Below are 23,281 nucleotides of genomic sequence, written 5' to 3' on the forward strand. Positions count from 1 at the left end.
TTAATTTACACCATTGGCAATGAGATTATTTTTACCCTTTCATCCGGGGAAATACTATTTAGCGGCACTAAAATCGAGATCAGTGACACCGTCACCGGGTCAGTCAAGTTTGTGGCACTGTAATACCTACATGGTAATACAATATTGAAATGCCATTTTTCAACTATGATATGACGTTTCAGTAATCATGTGTTTTCCTCTACAATAATTAGAATGACGAGTTCCATGAATACCTGATTCAGAATTGATAAAATAGCTGGTTGAAAAGTCATTTAGCGTAAAATAAAACACATTTTCATCAGAAATTCTTTATTATTTTTATACTTCAACATATTGACCCTTGTCAATAAGCGAGGCGACATTTTATTTATACTTCTTATAAAGAAAAAAAGTTAACTTAGATTTTGATTTAATCTAGATTATAATAAAAATTGTTTTAAATAATATTAAACATCTACTGATCAAATGTGACTCCAAAAAGCGAGTTACACGCGGCAATGGCGGCTTGCTTCCTCGCCTCTTTCTTGTTTCTACCTGAAAAGTAATAAAAATACCGTCATAATCAATATTTTCATACATCATTTTTTATAATATTTTTGTCAGCTTTGTGGCGTAATATAATTTGGTTGCAGTCATATTCAGATTTCAGAGGGACATAGTTTTTAAAAGGGCTTTTCATAAAAAAATATATTTATAAAGCGTTTATATATCAACCAAAAATATCAAATTCAGGTTTATCATATTTATCTAGTTGTGATAAATAATTACTTTAAATTATATCTATGCGAACTGACATAATAACAAGCTCTTTGCGAACGCATTATTTGGATTCTAGTCAATGTCCAACCGGGTATTTTACACCCAGCACCACTCACCCGTGCCCACAAAAGTAGCTCCATCCACATCGATCGCCATCTTGTATTCATAGTTCTGCGGTCTATCGCCCGTGCACGCGAGTATGCGGTACAGTGTGCGCGGACGCATGTACGTCAGCAACATGCACGGGTGCATGGAACCCGCGTTGGCTGGGATCTCTGTGCGCTGTTTTGGCACTTTGAGCGGTTTGCCGATGGGGGATGTGGTCTCGGGTTCGGATGATACCTGGAATACAAAATAAGACTATATAGCATAAATAAATACATGATATACAAAATCTATAGAAACTTTTTGAAGATTTAACGTTCGGAAGATAGTACGGGTATCTCTGGATGTAATAAACCGATTTTGAAAATTATTTTTCGAAAAGAAAGCCAATTAAGTCAAAACAAGTAACTATTAAATTAAAAATTGGTTATGTTACAGACATAAAAATACATTAAGATTATTAAAATTTTTAAATATTTGTACACATCAGTGGAATAAATAGAAAAACACTGCAAATTGTTGTTTGTTTTTTCGACCCACACGGGTATTATAGACCCAGCCACACATAAATAGCATCACAAAATAATCTAGTATGTGTATCTCTGTCATTTGATGTGATATTGACAATAAATATGTTTATTTATTCATTTTTATTGTATCGAGTATGAAATCTCACCGAAGTCGCATTGGGCCTGAAGTGCGGCACCCTGAGGCCGGTGCCCTCCCACTCGCTGAACAACTTGTGCAGCGCGAACGACGCCAGCTGGATCATCGGCATCGGCTCCTCTTCCGTGCACTCCATTGTTTCTTCACCTGTGCCTGACCAATTTTCCGGGATAAAAAGTAGCCTATGTCTTAGTCTGGGTCTTCAGCTACGTACATACCAAATTTCATTGTAATCGGTTCGGTAGAATTTACGAGCACAACAAACATCCATCCATCCTCACCATCACTACATAGTATAAAACAAAATCGCTTTCTCTGTCCCTATGTATGCTTTAATTTTTAAACTTACGCAATGGATTTTGATGCTTTTTTTAAAGGACAGAGTGATTCAAGAGGAAGGTTTTAGTATATAATTTATTACATTTTAGACAAAGCGGGCGAAGCCGCGGGCGGAAAGCTAGTTTATAATATTAGTAGGAGCTACATACCCGTCTGCTCGGCGGCGGCAGTAGCAGTGGCGGCGTCCTGCAGGCGGCCGAGACGGCTGATGATGAGCTCGCGGATGGCCAGCTCTGCAGCTGCGTGACGGGCGTTCGCTTTGGTCTCGCCTGCACACAAAAAATATTACAAATTAAAAAAACGTAGTGCAAACAAAAAAAAATATTACCCATCCAATTTATGCCAACCGTGGTTTCACCTCTATTACTTAATTTTACAGCAAGAACAGAACCAAACATCTCTGAAAATTTCAAGTGTCAACTCACCGCACCCCTTGAAGGTCTTCCCCTCCACGGTGACCTCTGCGCAGAAGCAAGTGTCCGTCGCCTTGTAGAACTGCTGGTCCTGCACTGGCTCCACTTTAAACACCTGCCGATTGTGATTCAGCAATAATTAATATTGTACCTACTATGCAATTTTTTTGACTATGAAAACCTCCGCAACAATTTCTTCCAGAACTACTGATACTCGATTAATTATCGGTAAAAGCTATATTACTCAATGGCAGGCAAACTTTCGTGTGTTAGCAAGAATATCCAATTTCTATTTGAGAGAAAAAGGAAATACATATTTAGATTTTTGTATAATTTATTCCTGTTCCTGTTTTTATTCTGTTCTAAAGATTTGACCAACACATTACACAAGCTTTCGTTATGAAATATCAAATCAAATTTCAACGCAGTGGCAATAATTTAAATCTACCCACCGGTTGTTCCCCCGGCATGATCTCGTTTAGCACCATCAGGGCGCTCTTGGGCGTGAGAAGCTTCCGCAAGTTCTGGTTTTGACGACGACGACGCTCCTTGTTCGAGAGCCTTTTCACTGTAGAGATAATGGTTATAATTTTATTAGTTTATTTTCACAATAAATAAATAATATAAGATTAACAAAAGTTATGCATTGTTAGTGTAATATAACTATCGATGTAACGGCCAGCAGAAGGGTGAGTGTGATAGACCCAGACCTACGAAAATTGTTGGAAAAAATGGTTCAAAGTTCAAATGAGGTTGTATGCATGCAGCATGTTGGAGAATATTGTCATAAATGAGGAAAGGTTTTTTTTGCGAGAACAAAAAGCCAAGATAAAGAATAAACCAATAATAACGTGTCAGTGAAATGTCTAGATTTCATTGCAGATCTAGGAATGGAATTGATTTTAGAATGTTTATGTTATCTATATCAACAAAAATAAAATGACATATAAATGGTAAATTGTAAAAAGATAATATATAAATTATTCATATTATAAACTAGCTTCCGCCCGCGACTCCGTCCGCGCGGAAAAATTAAGATTTATTTTTTTCTACGTATTTTTCCGGGATAAAAAGTATCCTATGTTATGCCCAGGATAATAAGGTATAATTATACCAAGTTTCATCGAAATCGAACCGTTAGTTTTTACGTGATGCCTGAACATACAGACAGACAGACAGACAAAAATTTTTTTAATCACATATTTGGGTTTTGTATCGATCCAGTATTCCCTTATATCCCTCTGCTATTTATTTTTTCAATATTTTCAATGTACAGAAACAGAATTGACCCTTCTACAGATTTATTATATGTATAGATAATTAATAGGATGGAAAATTCTAATTTCTTCCAAAAAATAGGTATAAGCAATCTAGGTGAATTTACAAAAGGACTATCACAAAAATTAGCCATATCTATACAATAATTAAGACTGAATGTGTTTGTAACTTACCAATGCAACCGCTATCTATGTACATATACAATGAACATGTCATTTTTAGTCTATAAAAAACTGTACAAGATATCAAGATGCATAAGTAATTCGTTATTAACTACATATTTATATTTAGAAAAAAAATGTAGTTTTCGTTTTCATATTGTTTACAAAAAGTGATACTTGCCATCAATAAAAACTGTATTCTTGAATTTTTAATTTTGTAAATTTCATAACAAAATAACAGCCATAATTGATTGTTCTAATTAACCCAGCGTCATTGTGGTAGAAAACAGATACGCGAACGTTGAGGTGGGTCAATATTACCCATATATTTTATAGTTGTTATTTTTAAACTTTTTGAGAAAATTAGTATTCTGTGTTATTATTATAGGTTATAGGTATTCTGGTTTTGATAAAATAAAATAAAAATAGTAATTAACCAACGTTTTATTCACTTTAATCAACTTTGACATAAACTCATAAAAATAGGAACAAAATATACACCTCTTACGTTTTCATGTAATTACTACGCTAATAACCAGTAATTTTGGTTACAAATAGCATTTTTATAAACTTAAGTCTAATGTATTAGAAAAAAAACTTTAACAAAGCTATTTAGAATCTTCATTGTAAATGAAATTAATACAGAAAGCCATGATGCGTTCAGGGCAAATAAATTTAGGGCAAGATTGACAAAAATGTTTTGTTTTACTATTTTTATTTCCGGACACACTTAACAATATCTTTTGCGGGAATTGCAGGTGGCTCCTCTGATGATCCACCAATAAATACTCTGATTCTTTTGCCCATTTGTCATTGCAATCGATCAATTCCTGGCGAATTTTCAAATGTTCTAAGACCAGAGCAAGACCTAAGTTTTTCAAAAAATTACGTCACTTATAGTTTGGTTTGTTTTTATTTATGCGACGTATTATAAGAGGATTAATTCCAGTGTGTCCAACATGGCATAAAAATTGTCAGGGGCCACCTTTTGGAGTTACGACTCACATTATATGAGGCACAAAGTTCATCAGCGACATCAACCCCATATTTAGTTTTATTGTAAAAGGTATTGATTTCGGGTTTTCGCTTTTCTCCGCTTGAAACACACTCTGCACTCTAACATAATCCTCTTCTTCTTCTTCATCATCATAATAAGGTAAGTCTGAGTCAGACAAGAGTCTAAACCCGCCATGATACGTGATATTTTCTATTCTAACCGTTTATAGTACCTATTTTATAATAAGTACCTGTTGGACAAACAAAAACATTAAATTCACAGTAACAAGCAAAAAAAATGTTTGCAGACACCAAGAAATCACACACAACAGTAAAAATCGATAACTTAGCCATGGCGCGAAATTGTTACATCAATTGTGAGGATGGGTCATATTTACCTTTTTCGAAAATACACGCGTGTAGCTCCCAGTACACTCGACGTAGAAAGGATTTCACTTCCAAAACGTTTAATGTACATTATTAGCTCCAGCTACTACAAAAAACAGCACAATCGTGCACGTAATTACAAAGATATTGTAAATTATAAACAAGCCGGGTCATTTTGACCCAACCTCAATGACGCCGGGTTAAGTAGTTCGGAAATAAGTTAATATCAGTTCATTATTTGAGAACAAAAGTACTTAAAATAAAAGTGTATTAAAACCACATAGTCACTATCTGGGTATGTCACAACCACCTAGCACTCTAATGAGAAAAAGTTTGATATAGTATTTTTTATTATTGCTAAAGTAATTGCTTTTTTATTATTCCAAGGGTATAAAAAATATTTTTCTTATATTATTAACTATTATACACTGTTACTATGATTAATAATAACATAAAATGTAATACCGTTTTTTCTGAAAGAATGTAGGGAAATATTTACCTCCTTGCAGTTTCTTCATCCAGGAGGGCTTTTGTTCTGACACATTGTTCATCTCTTGGTCTGGTTCCTCAAGACTATCATTGTGCCCCGTCTTTCAAACAAAATTATATTGAAATGCTTGTTTAGCTTAGCAAATGATTTAATTACATAAGTTATAAAGCTGAAGAGTTTGTTTGTTTGTTTGAATGCGCTAATCTCAGGAACTATTGGTCCTATTTGAAAAATTCTTTTGGTGTTAGATAGCCCATTTATCAAGGAAGACTATAGGTTATATATCATTACGCTAAAAGCAATAAGAGCGAAGCCACGCGGGTGAAACCGCGAAGCGCGCGCTTATATAAATAATAAATAAACCATAGTATTTGTTTATAAATTAAAAATAGTAAATAAACCATAGTATTTGTATATAAATTAAAAATAATAAATAAACTATACTCACAGGGTCCTCCGGCTCATACTGCTCCGATGGCTGCGGGTTCTGCACGCCGTACGAGACGAACTGGCGTCAGTCAGCCATTGGTCAAGTGCATCAAACCACGGATTAGACAAGGGATTACAGTCTATATTCTAGGGTCAAGAGGGTCTCGGGAGAATGCCATGATAATGTGGCAACATTGAATAAGCCAAAATAAAAATTAGATATGGGAAAACAATTTTTGACAAAGAAAATGTACAAATAGATATACTTTCTATTGAAATAAAAAGGCACATTTTGTGAGAATATATAATAATGTGGGAGACGATGAATGAATATGGACTGGCTATTGTCTATCAGGGTTGATGCACAAACCATAAACCATATTTCTAGAAGGTCACATACTCAGTGATATTGTACCAACTTCACTTGTAAAATGCTCTTTCATCAATGTATTATAAATTCACATTTTGCATTGAAATATGGAGTAAATCTGCCTTAAGGCATATATAGCATTTAATAAACTGAGCAACCATAACTGTTCTCATAATTCAACTCTGGTTGCTACACTTAATTCTGCAACCATCCACATCATTTCATGACAAATTATTTACTTAAATGGCGGTTTTTGTCAAGTCTTCAGGGTATTTGTTGTGATACAATGTTACAATACCAGTGAGCTATCACACCCTAGAAACTGGCGCAGCTTAAACTAATTAAGGACCTCTTAAGGACATAAAATACATTATTTAATTGTCTTATGTACAAAATTAGTCCCCTGTCGACAGTCACCCTACAAGAGATCAGTGTCTGTGCATTTATATTCATAAGTAGGTAGGGATAGTGATGCCGCTTTTAATATTTTTTGTCAAAAATTGTTATTTATATTTTTTGAATTAAAAATGTCTCAGATCAGCCATATCAGATTTAAAGGTTTATTTCCCCCAAGTACACTAATTTGTAATAATGGTTAATTTTATTTGGTTCCAACAACTCACTCATTATTGATCTCTCTGCTCTATATTAAAATATTACACAGCCTGCATAGATACAGTTAAATTAGTGCATTGCTTTATCTTGCATTAAATTTAAATGCCAGAGCAACTATACAGTTGCAGGGTGACTGATGACTCAGGTGGGCCAGCACGGAAGGTTCTGCCCTAGACTGAACACAAAATAAAAAGTTTAATTTATAAAAATTTTCAAATAATTTATAATACATTAGAGGGAGGAGAAGCAATAAATACCTGGCTAGGCCATTGTTGCGCCAGTTTCGTAGCTTTTTCTGTAAATAAAAATAATTTATTTTATAAACAACAGAAAGGAAGGAACTTCACATTACCCTCAATAGAAAAATGGAGACTAGGCATTATCAAAACGAAAAGAGAAGATTTTCCTTTAGTTATTTTTTGTCTAGACTATTACAGGTAGGTGTTGTTATTCTTTTGATAATGATAAGTGATTACCCTAAACATTTTGCTTATAAATCGTAATGTAGGTAGGTACATAAATTTAAGTATTTGACGAAAGATCACGTTTGTACTTACTCGACATTTTCGCGAATTTCAAGATATACCACAATTATTTATGTTTATTTAAAAGATATAGACAGTAGGAGCAAATAATATTAGGCTATGATTAAAAATTATTAGTGAAATGAATGCAAATTGCAATTAAAATTTATAAGACAAAATTTTTGTCGGCGTCAAGTTGAAATTGTATAAACACAGATTAAAATTTAAATCTATGTAGATAAAACTGTCAAACATTAGCATTTATCACAGATAACAAATAAATAAATATTTCAGAATGTATAATTCAGGACATTTTTCACACACAGCACCATCTGATCCTTAATCTGATCCCATAGTTAAGCCTTAAATAAATCATTTTTAAATGTTTTTATAACAAAATTTGTTCTACGACTTTTGATAATTTGTTTTAATTTTCATACAAAAATAAATATTCCGTTTGAATAACTCTAAGTCTAAACTCTACGCCTGTGTTAAAAACTAAGTTTTAATCTGTGATCAGATAATCACTGTCATATATTATTATACCCAAGAAGCATAAATTATCTAATACACTGGAGATTTCAGTATGAACATTTAACTTGTAACAAGAAAATATGACATTGAATGACGCCTGTATGTGTTTTATCCCTTTCACACCTAACTTGGTCACCCCCACAGAAAGAGATAAAAAAACATACAGGCGTCATTCAATGTCATATTATTTTCTTGTACAAATTAATGTTCATATTGAAATCTCCAGATAACTAAAAAAAAAATCCTAATTCAAATTGTCACTTGTCAGTTGTGTTGTCACCAGTTGTCAGTTTATGATGGTATCGACGCTAATTTCTGTGAATATTTTGTTTGTTTATTCGTTTAGCAGTAAGTTAAAGTAATTAGTAAATAGAACTTCGATGAAAAGGCATATCAATGATTAAAAGTTATATTGAAAGCCTCCTGCCAAAACTCCAAACCTCCTTGAAAGCCATCAAGACCAAGTTCACAGTTTAATTTTTACAAGATGGTAAGTGACAACAAGTTAATTGTTGTTTATTAGTTTCTGGAATCGAAATCTTTATTGGTACAACACAAATCAAATCATCAAGCATTATGTATATTTAGTTAACTATATTCAACTCGCTATAACTGCTTTTTCATTTCGAGAAAACGTTAAAGTGACTAAATATGAATTTCTTAGTTATTAGTATGATGCTATGATGTTTTTCGTGGCATATTGAATTCTTGAATATAACTATACAAGGTGACTGGAAATTCGACGTGATCCTTCAAAGGGGTTACATATACTAGAGGTCATTTGCAACAAATTAAGTCCAGTTAACCAGGGGTCAAAAATTGATGGTTATTGAGCTATGACGGTTTTTTACCAAAAACGATTAATTATGAAAAAACTACTACACTGTTAACATTCAATTCAATATTTTTTTGAAAGGCGAAGAATGAGTGATCACTTTAAAAAAAAACTTGCCCAAAATTTGCATCACCTTTTCTTTTTAAGGTTCAGGTTTTAGCTCAAAAACCATCCATTTTTGACCCCTGGTTAACTGGACTTAATTTGTTGCAAATGACCTCTAGTATAAGTATAACCCCTTTGAAGGATCATGTCGAATTTCCAGTCACCCTGTATTGACATCACTACCCACTTTTGGACCTGTCCTTCTACATTTCAATAATTAATATTGTGTTTGAATTTTATAAAACTTTATATTTAGTTATCCGCATAGTTTAATAAAAGTGGTGTAGCTTTTAATTGACTACTTAAAATTTTAGAATACATAAACTGACATAGAAGCGGCTTATGCAAACAAACTAGCATTTAAATCCGTTCCGCATTCTCTACATAAACATTCTACTAACACAATCATACTAGTAACATTCACATGCTCTGTAGTAAGACGAAGATTATTCTTTTACTAGAGTTCCGCCCGCGGCTTCGCCCGCGTTTGCAAAGGAAAACCCCAGAGTTCCCGTTCCCGTGGGATTTCCGGGATAAAAACTATCCTATGTGTTAATCCAAGTTACCCTCTATTAATATGTGTGCTAAATTTCATTGTAATCGGTTCAGTAGTTTTTACGTGAAAGAGTAACAAACATCCATACAAACTTTTGCATTTATAATATTAGTAGGATATCAGATGTTGAAATATTTTTTTCACAAGAAATTTAAATGAAGACTTTATAATAAATTCAAGCATTGAGCTGAAATAAATTCCTCTATAATGAAGATAATATTTTTATGAAATGACCCTGAAGTTAGCAGAGAGCAGACAAAATATAATTTCAGATGGGGATCTAAAAGCGAAATTAAGTTATTCAAGTTTTCCAAATTGGAAATTGTTTGTAATTGATTTACCTACAGGTGATAATGAATGAAATTTTTGTATTTATTTTTGAACATATTTTTAAATTAAAAATAAATGTTTGGGAAGCTCTCACCGTGTTCCCAGTTGTTTCATAAGTCTGAAACTTTCAAATTTAGTTTATTTTTGGATTCTGAAATGGTGATATCAAACTTGAAGAACTTAATTTCGATTTTAGATATCCCCATCTGAAATTATATTTTGTCTGCTGTCTGCTATCTTCAGGGTCATTTTATGAAATACATTAATAATTTGTACGTTAAACATATTTTTCTTATCAAAATCTACTTCCTGTTAAATGAGATTATCTTTTATATTCATGGGAATGTTAAATTGAAATAATTTGTAATAATTTATAATATCTATACTGATATTATAAAGATGAATAGTTTGTTTGATTAAATGTGCAAATCTCAAAAACCAAGGGTCCGGTTAAAAAATTGCACTGTTATAGTCGAGCCAATTTAATAGGCAACATTTGACAGTTCAACAAAATTCAACAACGTAACCTAGTAACGACGACATAGAATAACATGATATTTCGTTTTGTTAGAACTGCACATTTGCTTAACTTTTTTCAATTATGATTACATATTTATAATAATAATGACCGATACAAGTAATTTTAAGATTTCATTCTACTGATAAACCATACTATACCCGGCGCGGCCTAAGATGATCCCTATGACACTGACAGTTATTCTCAAGAGACAAACTTGTAATGGCGTCACCATTAAATTAGAAACGTATTGGAGGCGTCTAAAAATGGCATTTATTAATTTTTACGTAGCTTTATCCTATTATAATGATATTCCGTTGGAATTATAACAATTCTTATCATTTACGAGAAATTATATCAATCTGACTTTACGTTTACGTCCTTCAAAACTTACATCGTTGGCATTTATCGACTAGTGCGGAAAGTATCGATAAACAAATTTCGATAATGGAAACGAGTTCACATTCTTTCCATGCTTAAGCTATAGTTCATTCACTATTGAATGGAACAGAAGATCGCAGCATACTTAATTAATAATTACCGTTCGCGTTAATTTACTTACCTATGATAATATAAGTTTTTTAGAAAAATTAAATGGGGGATTCCATTTTCATGATAAATTAATATACACTGTGTTAAACGGGTTAAAAATTACGAGAAAATGATAAGGTGTATTTTTATGTTTTTGAAAACTTTCGTTTTACTTACCGTTTCGTTTACATAATAGACGTTAAAAATTCATTTTATAATATTTGTAAAAACATGTTTACCGAGGTGGCTGAATGCAAACCACGCCTTTGCCTATAAAATGGTAAAGTATCGACAAGATCCATCATACGAGCAATCACTAAGACGAACTGTCATAGGGATCATCTTAGGCCGCGCCGGAACAATTTCTGAATTGAAGAACTGACGTCGCTACAATTTTGTGTCAATAAACCTTTTTTCTTTTTAAATAGCAGAGACGTTACTCTAAAAATCGAAATCTGACATCTAGAATCGAATGCATTGATTACTTGTGAATAAAAATCATCATAAATTAATAAATTCGATTGACAAATCTTTCAAATCCGTATCGATTAATTCACTTTAATCGATGTTTTTAAGCAGGTTACCTCTCTTCGAAGATAAAATTGATAGACGTCAAATGTTGCCTATTAAATTGGCTCGACTATAACAGTGCAATTTTTTAACCGGACCCTTGGTTTTTGAGATTTGCACATTTAATCAAACAAACTATTCATCTTTATAATATCAGTATAGATATTATAAATTATTACAAATTATTTCAATTTAACATTCCCATGAATTTAAAAGATAATCTCATTTAACAGGAAGTAGATTTTGATAAGAAAAATATGTTTAACGTACAAATTATTAATGTATTTCATAAAATGACCCTGAAGATAGCAGACAGCAGACAAAATATAATTTCAGATGGGGATATCTAAAAGCGAAATTAAGTTATTCAAGTTTTCCAAATTGGAAATTATTTGTCATTGATTTACTTACAGGTGATAATGAGTGAAATTTTTGTATTTATTTTTGAACATATTTTTAAATTAAAAATAAATTTTTGGGAAGCTCTCACCGTGTTTCCAGTTGTTTCATAAGTCTGAAACTTTCAAATTTAGTTTATTTTTGGATTCTGAAATGGTGATATCAAACTTGAAGAACTTAATTTCGCTTTTAGATATCCCCATCTGAAATTATATTTTGTCTGCTGTCTGCTATCTTCAGGGTCATTTTATGAAATACATTAATAATTTGTATGTTAAACATATTTTTCTTATCAAAATCTACTTCCTGTTAAATGAGATTATCTTTTATATTCATGGGAATGTTAAATTGAAATAATTTATAATATTTATACTGATATTATAAAGATGAATAGTTTGTTTGATTAAATGTGCAAATCTCAAAAACCAAGGATCCGGTTAAAAAATTGCACTGTTAGATAGCCCATTTAATGAGGAAGGCCCTTTATGCTATTCATACATAAAGAGTATGTTTAAAATAACTTGCATTCCTATTGATAATGCATAAACATACTCTGTGTGTTTTGTTTGTAATTTCCGTAATTGAATGAGTGTAGATAAACTTTTATTTATGGAACTTTACAGGTTATTTACTTATTTTGTAGCCATAAAATATAAAAACTGTAAGGAAATAAACCAGTGACATTCTTGTGAATGTCAAAATCAACATGAAAATTGAAGCTTCACACAGTATCAATTAGACTAACCAATCACGGCAATTTTCATACATATTTAACGTCACAGATAATGCACCGGTGATGTCTTCCGTGCACTGCGTGGTGGTGTGGGAGTGGCAGCACGAAGGCCAGTGGCTGCCGCACTCCCCGGGTGTAGCGAGGACCCTAGAACGAGCACATGCTAAGAAACTGACGAGGGTGGTGCTGGCTGATGCTGAACCGGCGCTCAAGGGACATTACGTGAACTTGCGCACGTTGACGCAGTGCTCGGAGACTTCGGGTATATTTTTGAATTAGTTGTAGGGCTATTTAAACATGTTAATGATTTAAATGTTATCAATTTAACACCATTGTCAAGGTTCATTGATAAAGTTATTCACTATTGAATGAGTGTACCAAAAATGCCTGTTCATTCCTGGTTTAGGATAATAATTCCATAATTCTTTTAATAAATGTGTCATGAAAAAAAATCAAAACAATTAAGATTTTCATTTGTTTTGTGTGTAGAGTGCCCATTTCTAACTTTTAATAGACACATATTTATTGACAATGATTGTTATAGAATTAAATGGATTACATAAAAGTGTTTAAAATGATTGCATCAAAATACCGTCATAAACAATTTTTTGCCTCATTTATAATTTGCAAGCTTATTTACCTGCATAGTCAAAGGAAATCAACAACAGACAACAACTACCTCATAAATTAAACTCTTGAACACTTATAGGAGTATCAGAATGCCGCGTGCGTCGTTCGTGCTACAGCGTGCAGTCGCCGGGCGGGCGCGGCGTGCGGTGGGAGTGGGCGCGGCTCGCGGACCCGCCGCGAGCCGCTGAACTACGATATGATCCGTTGCCGATGGAGGTAAAAAAAATGTCACGCGTAACGAAAAAATGTTACACTAAATTTTTTTCCAACCCCGACAAAGAACTTTCACTTCAAAAATGTGTGCGTGTACACACGTAAGAAGTGAAACTTCTTTATGACCTTATTATTAAAAAAAAAGAATTTACCATGTGCAACTTTACAGAGATACGTCAAATCACGCGTGATAGGAATAAGAAAAAGATGGCGCGTAACGGAAAAATGTAGCGCGTAACGAAAAAATGTTACACTAAATTTTTTTTCAACCCCGATAAAGAAGTTTCACTTAAAAAAGTTTATTTTGTGTTTTAGTTGTGTGATTTTGCATGGTTTTTTTGTGTACCTAGTATCTTTTTGGTTTTTACATTTATAGAATACAACTGTTTGTTAAATTTGAAGTGAATCATAACAAAATGTAACTAATGTTATAAATGTATACATTTAATTGATTGGTTTAGCGTGAACATTGTACAATGTGCAAATAGAGCATAGCTTCTAAAATTACCCTGCCATTTTTTATCTAGATTACCTTTAAAAAATTATGTTACTCCTCAAGTACATTTTTAGTTATAGTAAAAAAACATGATTTTCCCAGATCCAATGCCATCTAGAAGAAGCATGGGACCGCGGGATCGACGCTGTCACGTTCGAGGGCTGGTCAGCGTCGCTGTGCAACATGACAGCGCAGCGGCACACGACAGCGGGCTCAGCGCTGAGACTGCTGAGACGCGCTGCCCACCCCCCCTACCCGCTGACCAGGTCTCCGCCCGTGCCGCCGGTGTTGCCAGATCGGCCGATTGTTGATGGTAAGCGTATTGAAAAGATAACAAACAAAAAATGATAGAACCAAGACAAGACAGAGATAATAGGAAAAAAAATTACACGGAAGTAACTCCGAAAAAGTTGTTCAGTCCTACTAATATTATTAAAACAGGTGTACCCGTTTCCACGTAACTTTTCACAGGGTACAACTGATGTTATATGTATAACTTTGGTTATGTTTAGTTCAAGGGTAATACTCCTTTTTTTTTCTAATAAACGTTTATATTCCAGGCCGTCGACCGCGCATACCACAACAGCACACAGGCTCGAGCGTACACTCGGTACAATCAGTACAATCCGTACACTCGGTACAATCCATACAGTCCGTACAGTCCGTACAATCGGTACAGTCAGCGAAATCGGTCAAGTCCGCGCCGGCTGGGGGAGCGCGGGAGGCGAGGGGAGGGGCGAGGAGTGCGTCCCCTAGGGAGAGGAAACCGGGCCTGGCTAGACAGATACTGCACAATTTGAACATTTTTGGTGAGAAATTTTAGAGATTTTTTTGTTACTAATTATTATTAGCTTTTAAATTACTATTGTAGGGTATGACAATAAACTACATAATATTCAAAACTGTATATGTTTCGATCGATTCGCAATCGAAAGCTTTTGATATGTCAAAAAATTATTATTGATTCCAGTTCCAGTAAAGGAAAATATTGGTAATGTTTGCGATTTATAATTTTGGAATCCGTACTGATTTTGTTTATTAATCTTTGTTATTATTTTTTAATGGTTTTTTTTTTATAATAATATGTATTCACAACATGCAATTTGTAATAAGACGGCCCCATGTTTATGTTCCCTTATCCTCGATCCAGGTAACAAAGCCGCGGAGCGTTCGGGCGCGGACTCGTCGGAGGGCGGGTCGTGGTCGGACGGGCGGCACACGGACACCGAGTGCGGGTCGCGCTGCGGCCGCCGGCACAGCGTCGACACCGTCTCCACTTACCTCAGCCACGAGACGCAGGACGGACAGGTTTGTGTATATATCTGTGTTATTATAATCAGCTTTAGTTGTATGATCGTTATTAGAAACAGCATCATCATGTTTATCTACATTACTGGCTGTTCCCTGCGGTTTCACCCGCATTGCTTCGCCCCTGTTAGTCTTAGCGTGATAATATATAGCCTATAACTTTCCTCGATAAATGAGCTATCTAAAACTGAAATAATTTTTCAAATGGGACCAGTAGTTCTCGAGATTAGCGCGTTCAAACAAACAAACAAACAAACTGTTCACATTTAGACCTGATTAAGCATTATCTTTATGTGTATTATTACCATCACCATCAGTAACCTCATCTTTATATGCATTAGCATAAGCATTACCAGCATCAACTACAGAATAATCATTTCTTACACCAAAAATTTCATTTTTGTCTTGACTTTCTTCGTCATCATTCATCATTATCGACAGTTAGTTTACAGGATCAGCATTATCAATAACAGCACTATTATCTCTTCCTTTATCAACGATTTACTCTTTATCTTCATCATTAATTCCAATATCATTGTTTTCAGCAAGCGTCTGTGGGCGAGTTGCTGAATTGCAGCATGGGCAGTGATGACGTCTTCGAGTCGACACTCACACTAGCACAAGACAGTTCTAATAATAATACAGGTAAGAGACACTTTCTATTGTTGGAATAAGAAAATAATATCGTTTATACAATTTTTGTGAAATAAACTATAGAAGGAACAAAGTAAATTTGCAAATCAGAGTGCACATGAGAAGTGGGCTTTTTAGTTTCAAATTGAATCTTGCTTCTTGTGACGAATTGTAACCGGAAGCAAATATAGTAGGTATAATTTAGGTTTAATTTTGTATTTGACCTGTTATTCAGTTGATCGAAAGCAATAAATGTGCCAGATAGGATTACCAGTTTATTAAAATAAATGTGCGAGACAGGATGACCAGTTTATTAAAATAAATGTGCGAGATAGGATGACCAGTTTATTAAAATAAATGTGCGAGATAGGATGACCAGTTTATTAAAATAAATGTGCGAAATAGGATGACCAGTTTATTAAAATAAATGTGCGAGATATGATGACCAGTTTATTAAAATAAATGTGCGAGATAGGATGACCAGTTTATTAAAATAAATGTGCCAGATAGGATGACCAGTTTATTAAAATAAATGTGCGAGATAGGATGACCAGTTTATTAAAATAAATGTGCGAGATAGGATGACCAGTTTATTAAAAAAAAATTGCGAGATAGGATGACCAGTTTATTAAAATAAATGTGCGAGATAGGATGACCAGTTAATTCAAATAAATGTGCGAGATAGGACGACCAGTTTACACTGACCTCTATAACTATACGCTGGACTGGCTATCCCATACAAAATGACAGCTATTTGCTGTGCCGATTCAAAGCGCCCCCGGTGAAAGTTCTGAGAACTAATAAGATTACAAATTTCGTCGCTTCGTTTTGTTTACACAGGTTTAACCTCTGGATAATCTGAGTCTGAATCAAAAATAGTGTCGGTAATATTTCTATCATTGTAGTCGAGATCAGAAAAGTTTTTATCGATAATAAACCATTTGTTTTACATCACAAGTATTAGTTCCATTCCCCCTCACTGGCCTCACTGTTGCCGTCAGCGCCAAAATGGCGATTTTCAAATAGGCACAAAAAAATGACAGCAGTAGCCTGTCCAGCGTATAGTTATAGAGGTCAGTGCCAGTTTATTAAAATAAATGTGCGAGATAGGATGACCAGTTTATTAAAATAAATGTGCCAGATAGGATGACCAGTTTATTAAAATAAATGTGCGAGATAGGATGACCAGTTTATTAAAATAAATGTGCGAGATAGGATGACCAGTTTATTAAAATCAATGTGCGAGATAGGTTGACCAGTTTTTTATTATAGTCCTTTCCTTCCATTTGTTTATTATTGTTTATTTAGTATCATTTATTATCCACTTTTTGGTGCGGTGACATATATTAAATTTTTTCATCTGTACGTCCACCAGAACCTCTCCAAAAGCCGCGCTGCGTCGGCATATCGTCCGACGAGTGGGCGGTATGGTCTAGCGTGTTACCCGTCGCGTGGCTCGACGACACCGGGGGCTGGTGTCCAGCATGCGGGGGGGAGTTAGCGGGGAGGGGGGCGCGGGGGGAGGGGGGAGAACCCGCGGGGGTCGTGGCTCTGGCGGAATGTAGACATGCTATACATTTGAGGTGTCTACAGGCCCATTTGCAGAAGATAAGGGATACCGAGGTGAGTGGGTAAAAAAAATTAATGTAATTCTAATTACTACAATTAATACTTAAGTTTTATATGTACTAACAAATGGATCTGCGATATCCGAATTCTATGCTAAATAAAAATAAAAAATAAAAGGGGGTTGCGTGTGCATGTTGCGTGCATTGATGTTTTGTGCAAAGGAGATTGCCCAAGTGACTATGGCACTTGGTATCGCATTCAAACTTATTGTGTCAAGATGAAATATAGCTCAATTTGAAGCTTGATGTTAGTACTTTTAGAAACCATTAAAGTTTTTATGTAAATAAGCCGCAGTTCACGACAATAAAAATAAAACAAAAGTTTTATTCAACGCTTCAAAAAAATACTTTATCGAGTTTAAACTAACAATGAACATTAAGTTTTACATTTATTACATAGGTAATATTTTAATTTACAAGATAAATGTGAAAAGTAAATCGTAATAAACATTATTTCAAAATAAATAACGTCGAACAATGCGTCGAACACATTCATTCAACTATGACATATGACGCAGGACGCTTGCAAGAGAGATAGATATAATATGTGTCAAAACAAAAACTTTTACTTTTATTTCTATTTATTCGGTATAATTACGTCTTAATAGTGATAAATATGATCATTATAAATACAAATAGGAATTAACAATATCACGAACACGTGACACAACTAGTATTTTACCGATTCCATACGTGGTCATACATGTTTCAAAAGAATAACTTTTACTATTATTTCAATTTATCCGGTATAATTAAGACTTAATATTGATACATATGACCATTATAAATACAAATAGGAATTAACAATATCACGAATACGTGGCACAACTAAAATTTTACCGATACCACCCGTGGTCATTCTCCTTTTTTATTCAATTAAAGCTAATTTGGGTAAACATTTTTCCATATAAACATTTACTATATAGTGAAAGATGCATTTTGTAGGATTTAATTTAATAATTTTTGTCGCTTTCAGTTCGAAAATAATCGAAACAATAAAGGTTGTAAGCAGTGTTTTTTATCGTTTTAAACAATGTTAACTGCCAATTTTTCTTCCAGGGTGTCACCTACATCGAGTGCCTAGTCTGCGGGCACCAGTATGGGCGTGGGGCTGGTAACCAACGGGGGGAGCCCGCCCGGGGGGGAGGTGGGGGTGAGCAGCAATGTGGGGGGGAGCAGCCGTGCGGGTCGATGGCGTGGCGCAGACAGGCGGAGCCGTTGCCTGGACACCCAGCGCATGTGGGCTCTATTGTGGTCACTTATAAGTGAGTGAGATGTAGAATTTTAAACTTATGTAGTTGTAACGGTGTAGTACATGTATTATAGGTATGTACATAGTCATATGACTGTGGTTGGGAATAGAAAATTTGCTTTTTATTTTGACGGGTTCTGATTTTTAATATTTATATCGAAATCGCATTTGTTGTGTGTTACAGAGAATTGCATTTTCATTGCGATAGTACATTGTTTATGAAGTAATCATTATCAAGCAGTTTGTGTGACATTTTTTCTCAGTAGCCCTTTTCCAATATGAGTTTAAATTACTGCTTTGTTTATTTTTAATTGAAGTTTTATACATATCTAACTTTGTCTCTATGTGTACGTTTGTTTATAAATGTACATATTTTCTTTTCTTTTCCACTAATTTCAATGTAAATATTACAGTTTCCAATCAGGCGTACAAGGCGCGGGTCACCCGGCGCCGGGCGCTCCGTACTACGCTGTGGGCTTCCCGCGACACTCGCTGTTGCCGGACACACCGCTGGGACGGCAGGTGCGTGCGTGTGTGTGTGTGTGTTCATACAGACCAAGAAGCTTATATCTAATACACTGGAGATTGCACTATGAACGTTGACTTGTCACGGGAAGGTATGACCTTGAATGACGCCTGGTTGGTTTTTGTCCCTTTAACACCTAACTTGGCAAGTTAGTGTGAAAGGGATGAAGGAACAACCAGGCGTCATTCAAGGTCATACCTTCCCGTGACAAGTCAACGTTCATAGTGCAATCTCCAGTGTATTAGATATAAGCTTCTTGATACAGATATTACAAAAGGTGTTTGTAAAGTCGACTTTATTTTAAGCGAATAAGGTTGAATTTTGTTTTATACATGTGTGTTAGTCATTTTCATGTGAGAAATTTTTGCGTATAACTGAGTGTGTATGTGTGTTTAACAAACACGTTTCGTATAGTTTGAGAAACGCACTTTTTCAAAATTTTTTAGTTCATAAGCTCCTTTGAGCTTGGTACACCAAAAATGGGACACCTGTATACAATTTGGTTATTATTTAGGTGCTAGCCGGATTACAAGGGGCCTGGGAGCGGCGGCTGCTGTTCACAGTGAGCGCGTCCCGCACGACCGGGCGCGAGCACGTGGTCTCGTGGCGCGTGCCCCCTCCCCCCGCCGGCCCGCAGCACTACCTGCCCCCGCACCGCCCGCAGCGCGCGCTGCTCGCCGCGCTGCAGCGCCTGCACGCGCTGCTGGAGCCCTAACTGAGCCTTAACTGTGTGATGGAGCCCTAACTGAGCCTTAACTGTGTGATGGAGCCCTAAATGTGTAGTGATGAAGCTCTAAATGTGTAGTGATGGAGCCTCAACGGTGTACTGACTGTGCCTTAATTGTGTACTGACGTCTGACTGTGCCTTAATTGTGTACTGACGTCTGACTGTGCCTTAACTGTGTACTGACGTCTGACTGTGCCTTAACTGTGTACTGACTGTGTCTTAACTGTGTACTGACTGTGCCTTAACTGTGTACTGACTGTGTCTTAACTGTGTACTGACGTCTGACTGTGCCTTAACTGTGTACTGACTGTGCCTTAACTGTGTACTGACGTCTGACTGTGCCTTAACTGTGTACTGACTGTGTCTTAACTGTGTACTGACTGTGCCTTAACTGTGTACTGACTGTGTCTTAACTGTGTACTGACGTCTGACTGTGCCTTAACTGTGTACTGACTGTGTACTGACTGTGCCTTAATTGTACGTACTGACGGAGCCTTAACTGTGTACTAACGGAGCCCTGACTGTGTAATGGATCCCGAACTGTGAACTGTGTGCGCCCTAACCGCGTTATAACTATGACCTGACCGAGCTTTAATAGCTCCCCTGCAGCGCTCCAACTGCGCCCTATCCACATCCAACTGCGTTTTGACGACGTCTTAACTGCGCCCTGACTGCGTCTTAATAACACTCCCGTGACGCCCTAACCGCGCCCTTATTAAATCGAATTTAAATTTTTACGAACGAAACCGATACCTTATAAATTCCGGTTATGTACTTGCAAATTACTAAATTTCGAAAAATTTACAACAATTTTGATGAAAAAAAAATAATTATATGTTGGTAGTTCAACAAAATGTTACGTCAAACTACCCTCATCACTAAAGTATTATATAAATACTTATATAATAAAAACATACATCGATAATTAGTTAAGTTTTAAAATGCCTAGTTTTTAGGAAGAACGAGTATTTACTATTTCTATATGTTTTTTCTATTAACAAAATAATTGATCTATTTACTACTAAATAATTCTTATAATACGATGTACAGTCAGCATCAAAAGTAACTTATATAACTTTTATTTACTTTAGATTACGAAGATTAGTAGATAAGTTACTGCTCGAATGAAAATGAATCTTATTCATTATATAATTAAAGCTCAATTTCATATAACACATATATTGCATATTTTTTATTATATATTTTAGACATATTATGTTTTTAATTATTATAATTTTATCGTAAATAAATTCAGTTAAAATAATGTTTTAAAATAATTTTAGTACAAAATACACTTGTCGTTTAATTTAATTTTATTTAAGTCATATATTAACTATTAATATACTATTAAAATATTCGTACGTACTAAGAGATATTAAAATATTGGTATTTGGAATATTTGCGAATTGCGGGTAGTTAGAGAAATATTACATATTTTTATAAAATATCTTAAAAGCTGTATAAAAATTGGTAAATACTATATTCGTAAATACAACAATGTAATTACTATTAAATACTTTCATATATTTGTAACAATATTAATATATATTTTTATAAAAACTCGTTTTATACTATTAAAAATTAATATATTTAGCCTTAAATACAATAAGTCTTCCACTGACAGCATTCCGACAGAAATGCATTGTGTTTATATACATTTGTTGCATTTAATATACTTTTATTGGAATAAATATAAGTCATATTATTATTAGAAACTAGCGGTCCGCACCGGCTTCGCCCGTGCTACATGTTTACGTTTTCTCTACATAAGATCCATCCTCGTACTTCAAGAAATATAATAAAAAAAGAATTATCGAAATCGGTTCAGCCGTTCTCGAGTTATGCGCTTACCAACACATTTTGCGATTCATTTTTATATATATAAGAAGATAATGTTGGTGACACAATCAGGCATGATCCAGTTGCATGACATCCTACTAATATTATAAATGCGAAAGTTTGTGAGGATGTGTGTGTGTGTGTGTGTGTGTTACTTTTTCACACAAATACTACTGAACCGATTACAATGAAATTTAGCACACATATAGAGGGTAACTTGGATTAACACATAGGATAGATTTTATCCCGGAAATCCCACGGGAACGGGAACAATACGGGTTTTTCTTTGAAAACGCGAGCGAAGCCGCGGGCGGAAATCTATGGTTAAATATATAAACTTAAAGACTTTGACCCTATAAACATTACTCTCCTTTGTGCAGTCGCGTAAATTTTATAAAATTGTAATCTTAGTCTCTTAGCTTTTCTTCCATATTATATACTTAGATTTATAAATGTTATTATTATATAAGATCTTGCCAGTATGTGCCTTTATAAAATAGACGTAATATAATTATTATTGTAAGAATATTTTAAATTGCATATACTTATACACAAAATGCCTGAATTATTAATGATTTAGTTTATATTATATGAGAAATACAGACATAAACGCAACTATAATATTTTAAATGGCTAATCAGTTTATGATAAATTATAATATAAAGATAGATTTAAATTTCGACATCACAAATAATACTTTTATGTCGTAGTTATGTATGTTTGTGTGTAAGTATATTATTTTATATATTATCTTGCCGTAAGTCTTCCAGACACGCTTCCATTGTAACTATATGTTTGTATTATGTGAAACGAATTGATTTATATAGTTTGTTTTATGATTAAAAGATATTGTAATATATTGTGTTGTTTTATTTACCCTGAATACATAATATTGTTCCTTAATATAGATGATGATAAAACTTATAAGTATACCTACCTAGTTAACTTTTAAACGATTGAATTTAACTTTTACATAAGGACTCCTCTTCTATTGGTCTTGGCGAGATGATATAATAATATAGCCTTCCTCGATAAATCGGCTATCTTAACACTGAAAGGATTTCTCAAAATGTACCAGTAGTTTCCGAGATTAGCGCGTTCAAACAAACAAACTCTTCAGCTTTATAATATTATGTATAGTTAGATTGGCAAAATGAAATGTAAGGTAAACTTCACCGATTTGTTAACCTGAAGAAACATACTTTTTGTACATTAAAATTAGATAAAAACATCTAAAGAGATTTGCCTCCTGAAATCATGACCAAGCACTTTTTAATTTAATCAATTAAAATTATAAAGTTTTTGTATGTCACCGTTCCGAAGCCAATCTAATTTCGTGGTAACCGGAACCGAAATCGACAAAGTTATATATTTAACAAATAATTAA

At 34.4% G+C, this 23,281-nt stretch overlaps 2 protein-coding genes across 5 annotated transcripts; one reads left to right on the forward strand and one right to left on the reverse strand.

The window, feature by feature from the left end:
• Positions 1 to 292: 292 nt before the first annotated feature.
• On the reverse strand, positions 293 to 7,739 carry LOC123696392 (double-stranded RNA-specific editase B2-like). Of its 4 annotated transcripts, none has more exons than XM_045642534.1 (10): positions 7,566 to 7,739; positions 7,266 to 7,303; positions 6,043 to 6,081; positions 5,604 to 5,694; positions 2,735 to 2,850; positions 2,295 to 2,397; positions 2,019 to 2,138; positions 1,541 to 1,683; positions 876 to 1,101; positions 293 to 534 (listed from the first exon to the last, which is right to left on the reverse strand). In XM_045642534.1, the coding sequence occupies exons 1-10, from the start codon at positions 7,570 to 7,572 to the stop codon at positions 455 to 457; spliced, it is 963 nt and encodes a 320-aa protein (XP_045498490.1). In that variant the 5' UTR covers positions 7,573 to 7,739; the 3' UTR covers positions 293 to 454. The 4 variants fall into 4 exon arrangements, with proteins under 4 accessions (XP_045498490.1, XP_045498489.1, XP_045498488.1 ...); XM_045642533.1 differs by having other exon boundaries at positions 1,541 to 1,677; positions 6,043 to 6,102; XM_045642532.1 differs by having other exon boundaries at positions 6,043 to 6,102.
• A 608-nt stretch (positions 7,740 to 8,347) lies between these two features.
• Positions 8,348 to 21,279, forward strand: LOC123696253 (protein deltex). The gene is made up of 11 exons (XM_045642324.1): positions 8,348 to 8,556; positions 12,692 to 12,904; positions 13,352 to 13,488; positions 14,084 to 14,294; positions 14,542 to 14,790; positions 15,132 to 15,289; positions 15,835 to 15,934; positions 17,298 to 17,545; positions 18,610 to 18,815; positions 19,216 to 19,324; positions 19,843 to 21,279. Exons 2-11 carry the CDS (start codon positions 12,706 to 12,708, stop codon positions 20,041 to 20,043), a joined length of 1,818 nt encoding a protein of 605 aa, XP_045498280.1. The 5' UTR covers positions 8,348 to 8,556; positions 12,692 to 12,705; the 3' UTR covers positions 20,044 to 21,279.
• Positions 21,280 to 23,281: the final 2,002 nt, after the last annotated feature.

Source organism: Colias croceus, chromosome 12, assembly GCF_905220415.1.
Source record: "Colias croceus chromosome 12, ilColCroc2.1".
NCBI classification, from domain to species: Eukaryota; Metazoa; Arthropoda; class Insecta; order Lepidoptera; family Pieridae; genus Colias; species Colias croceus.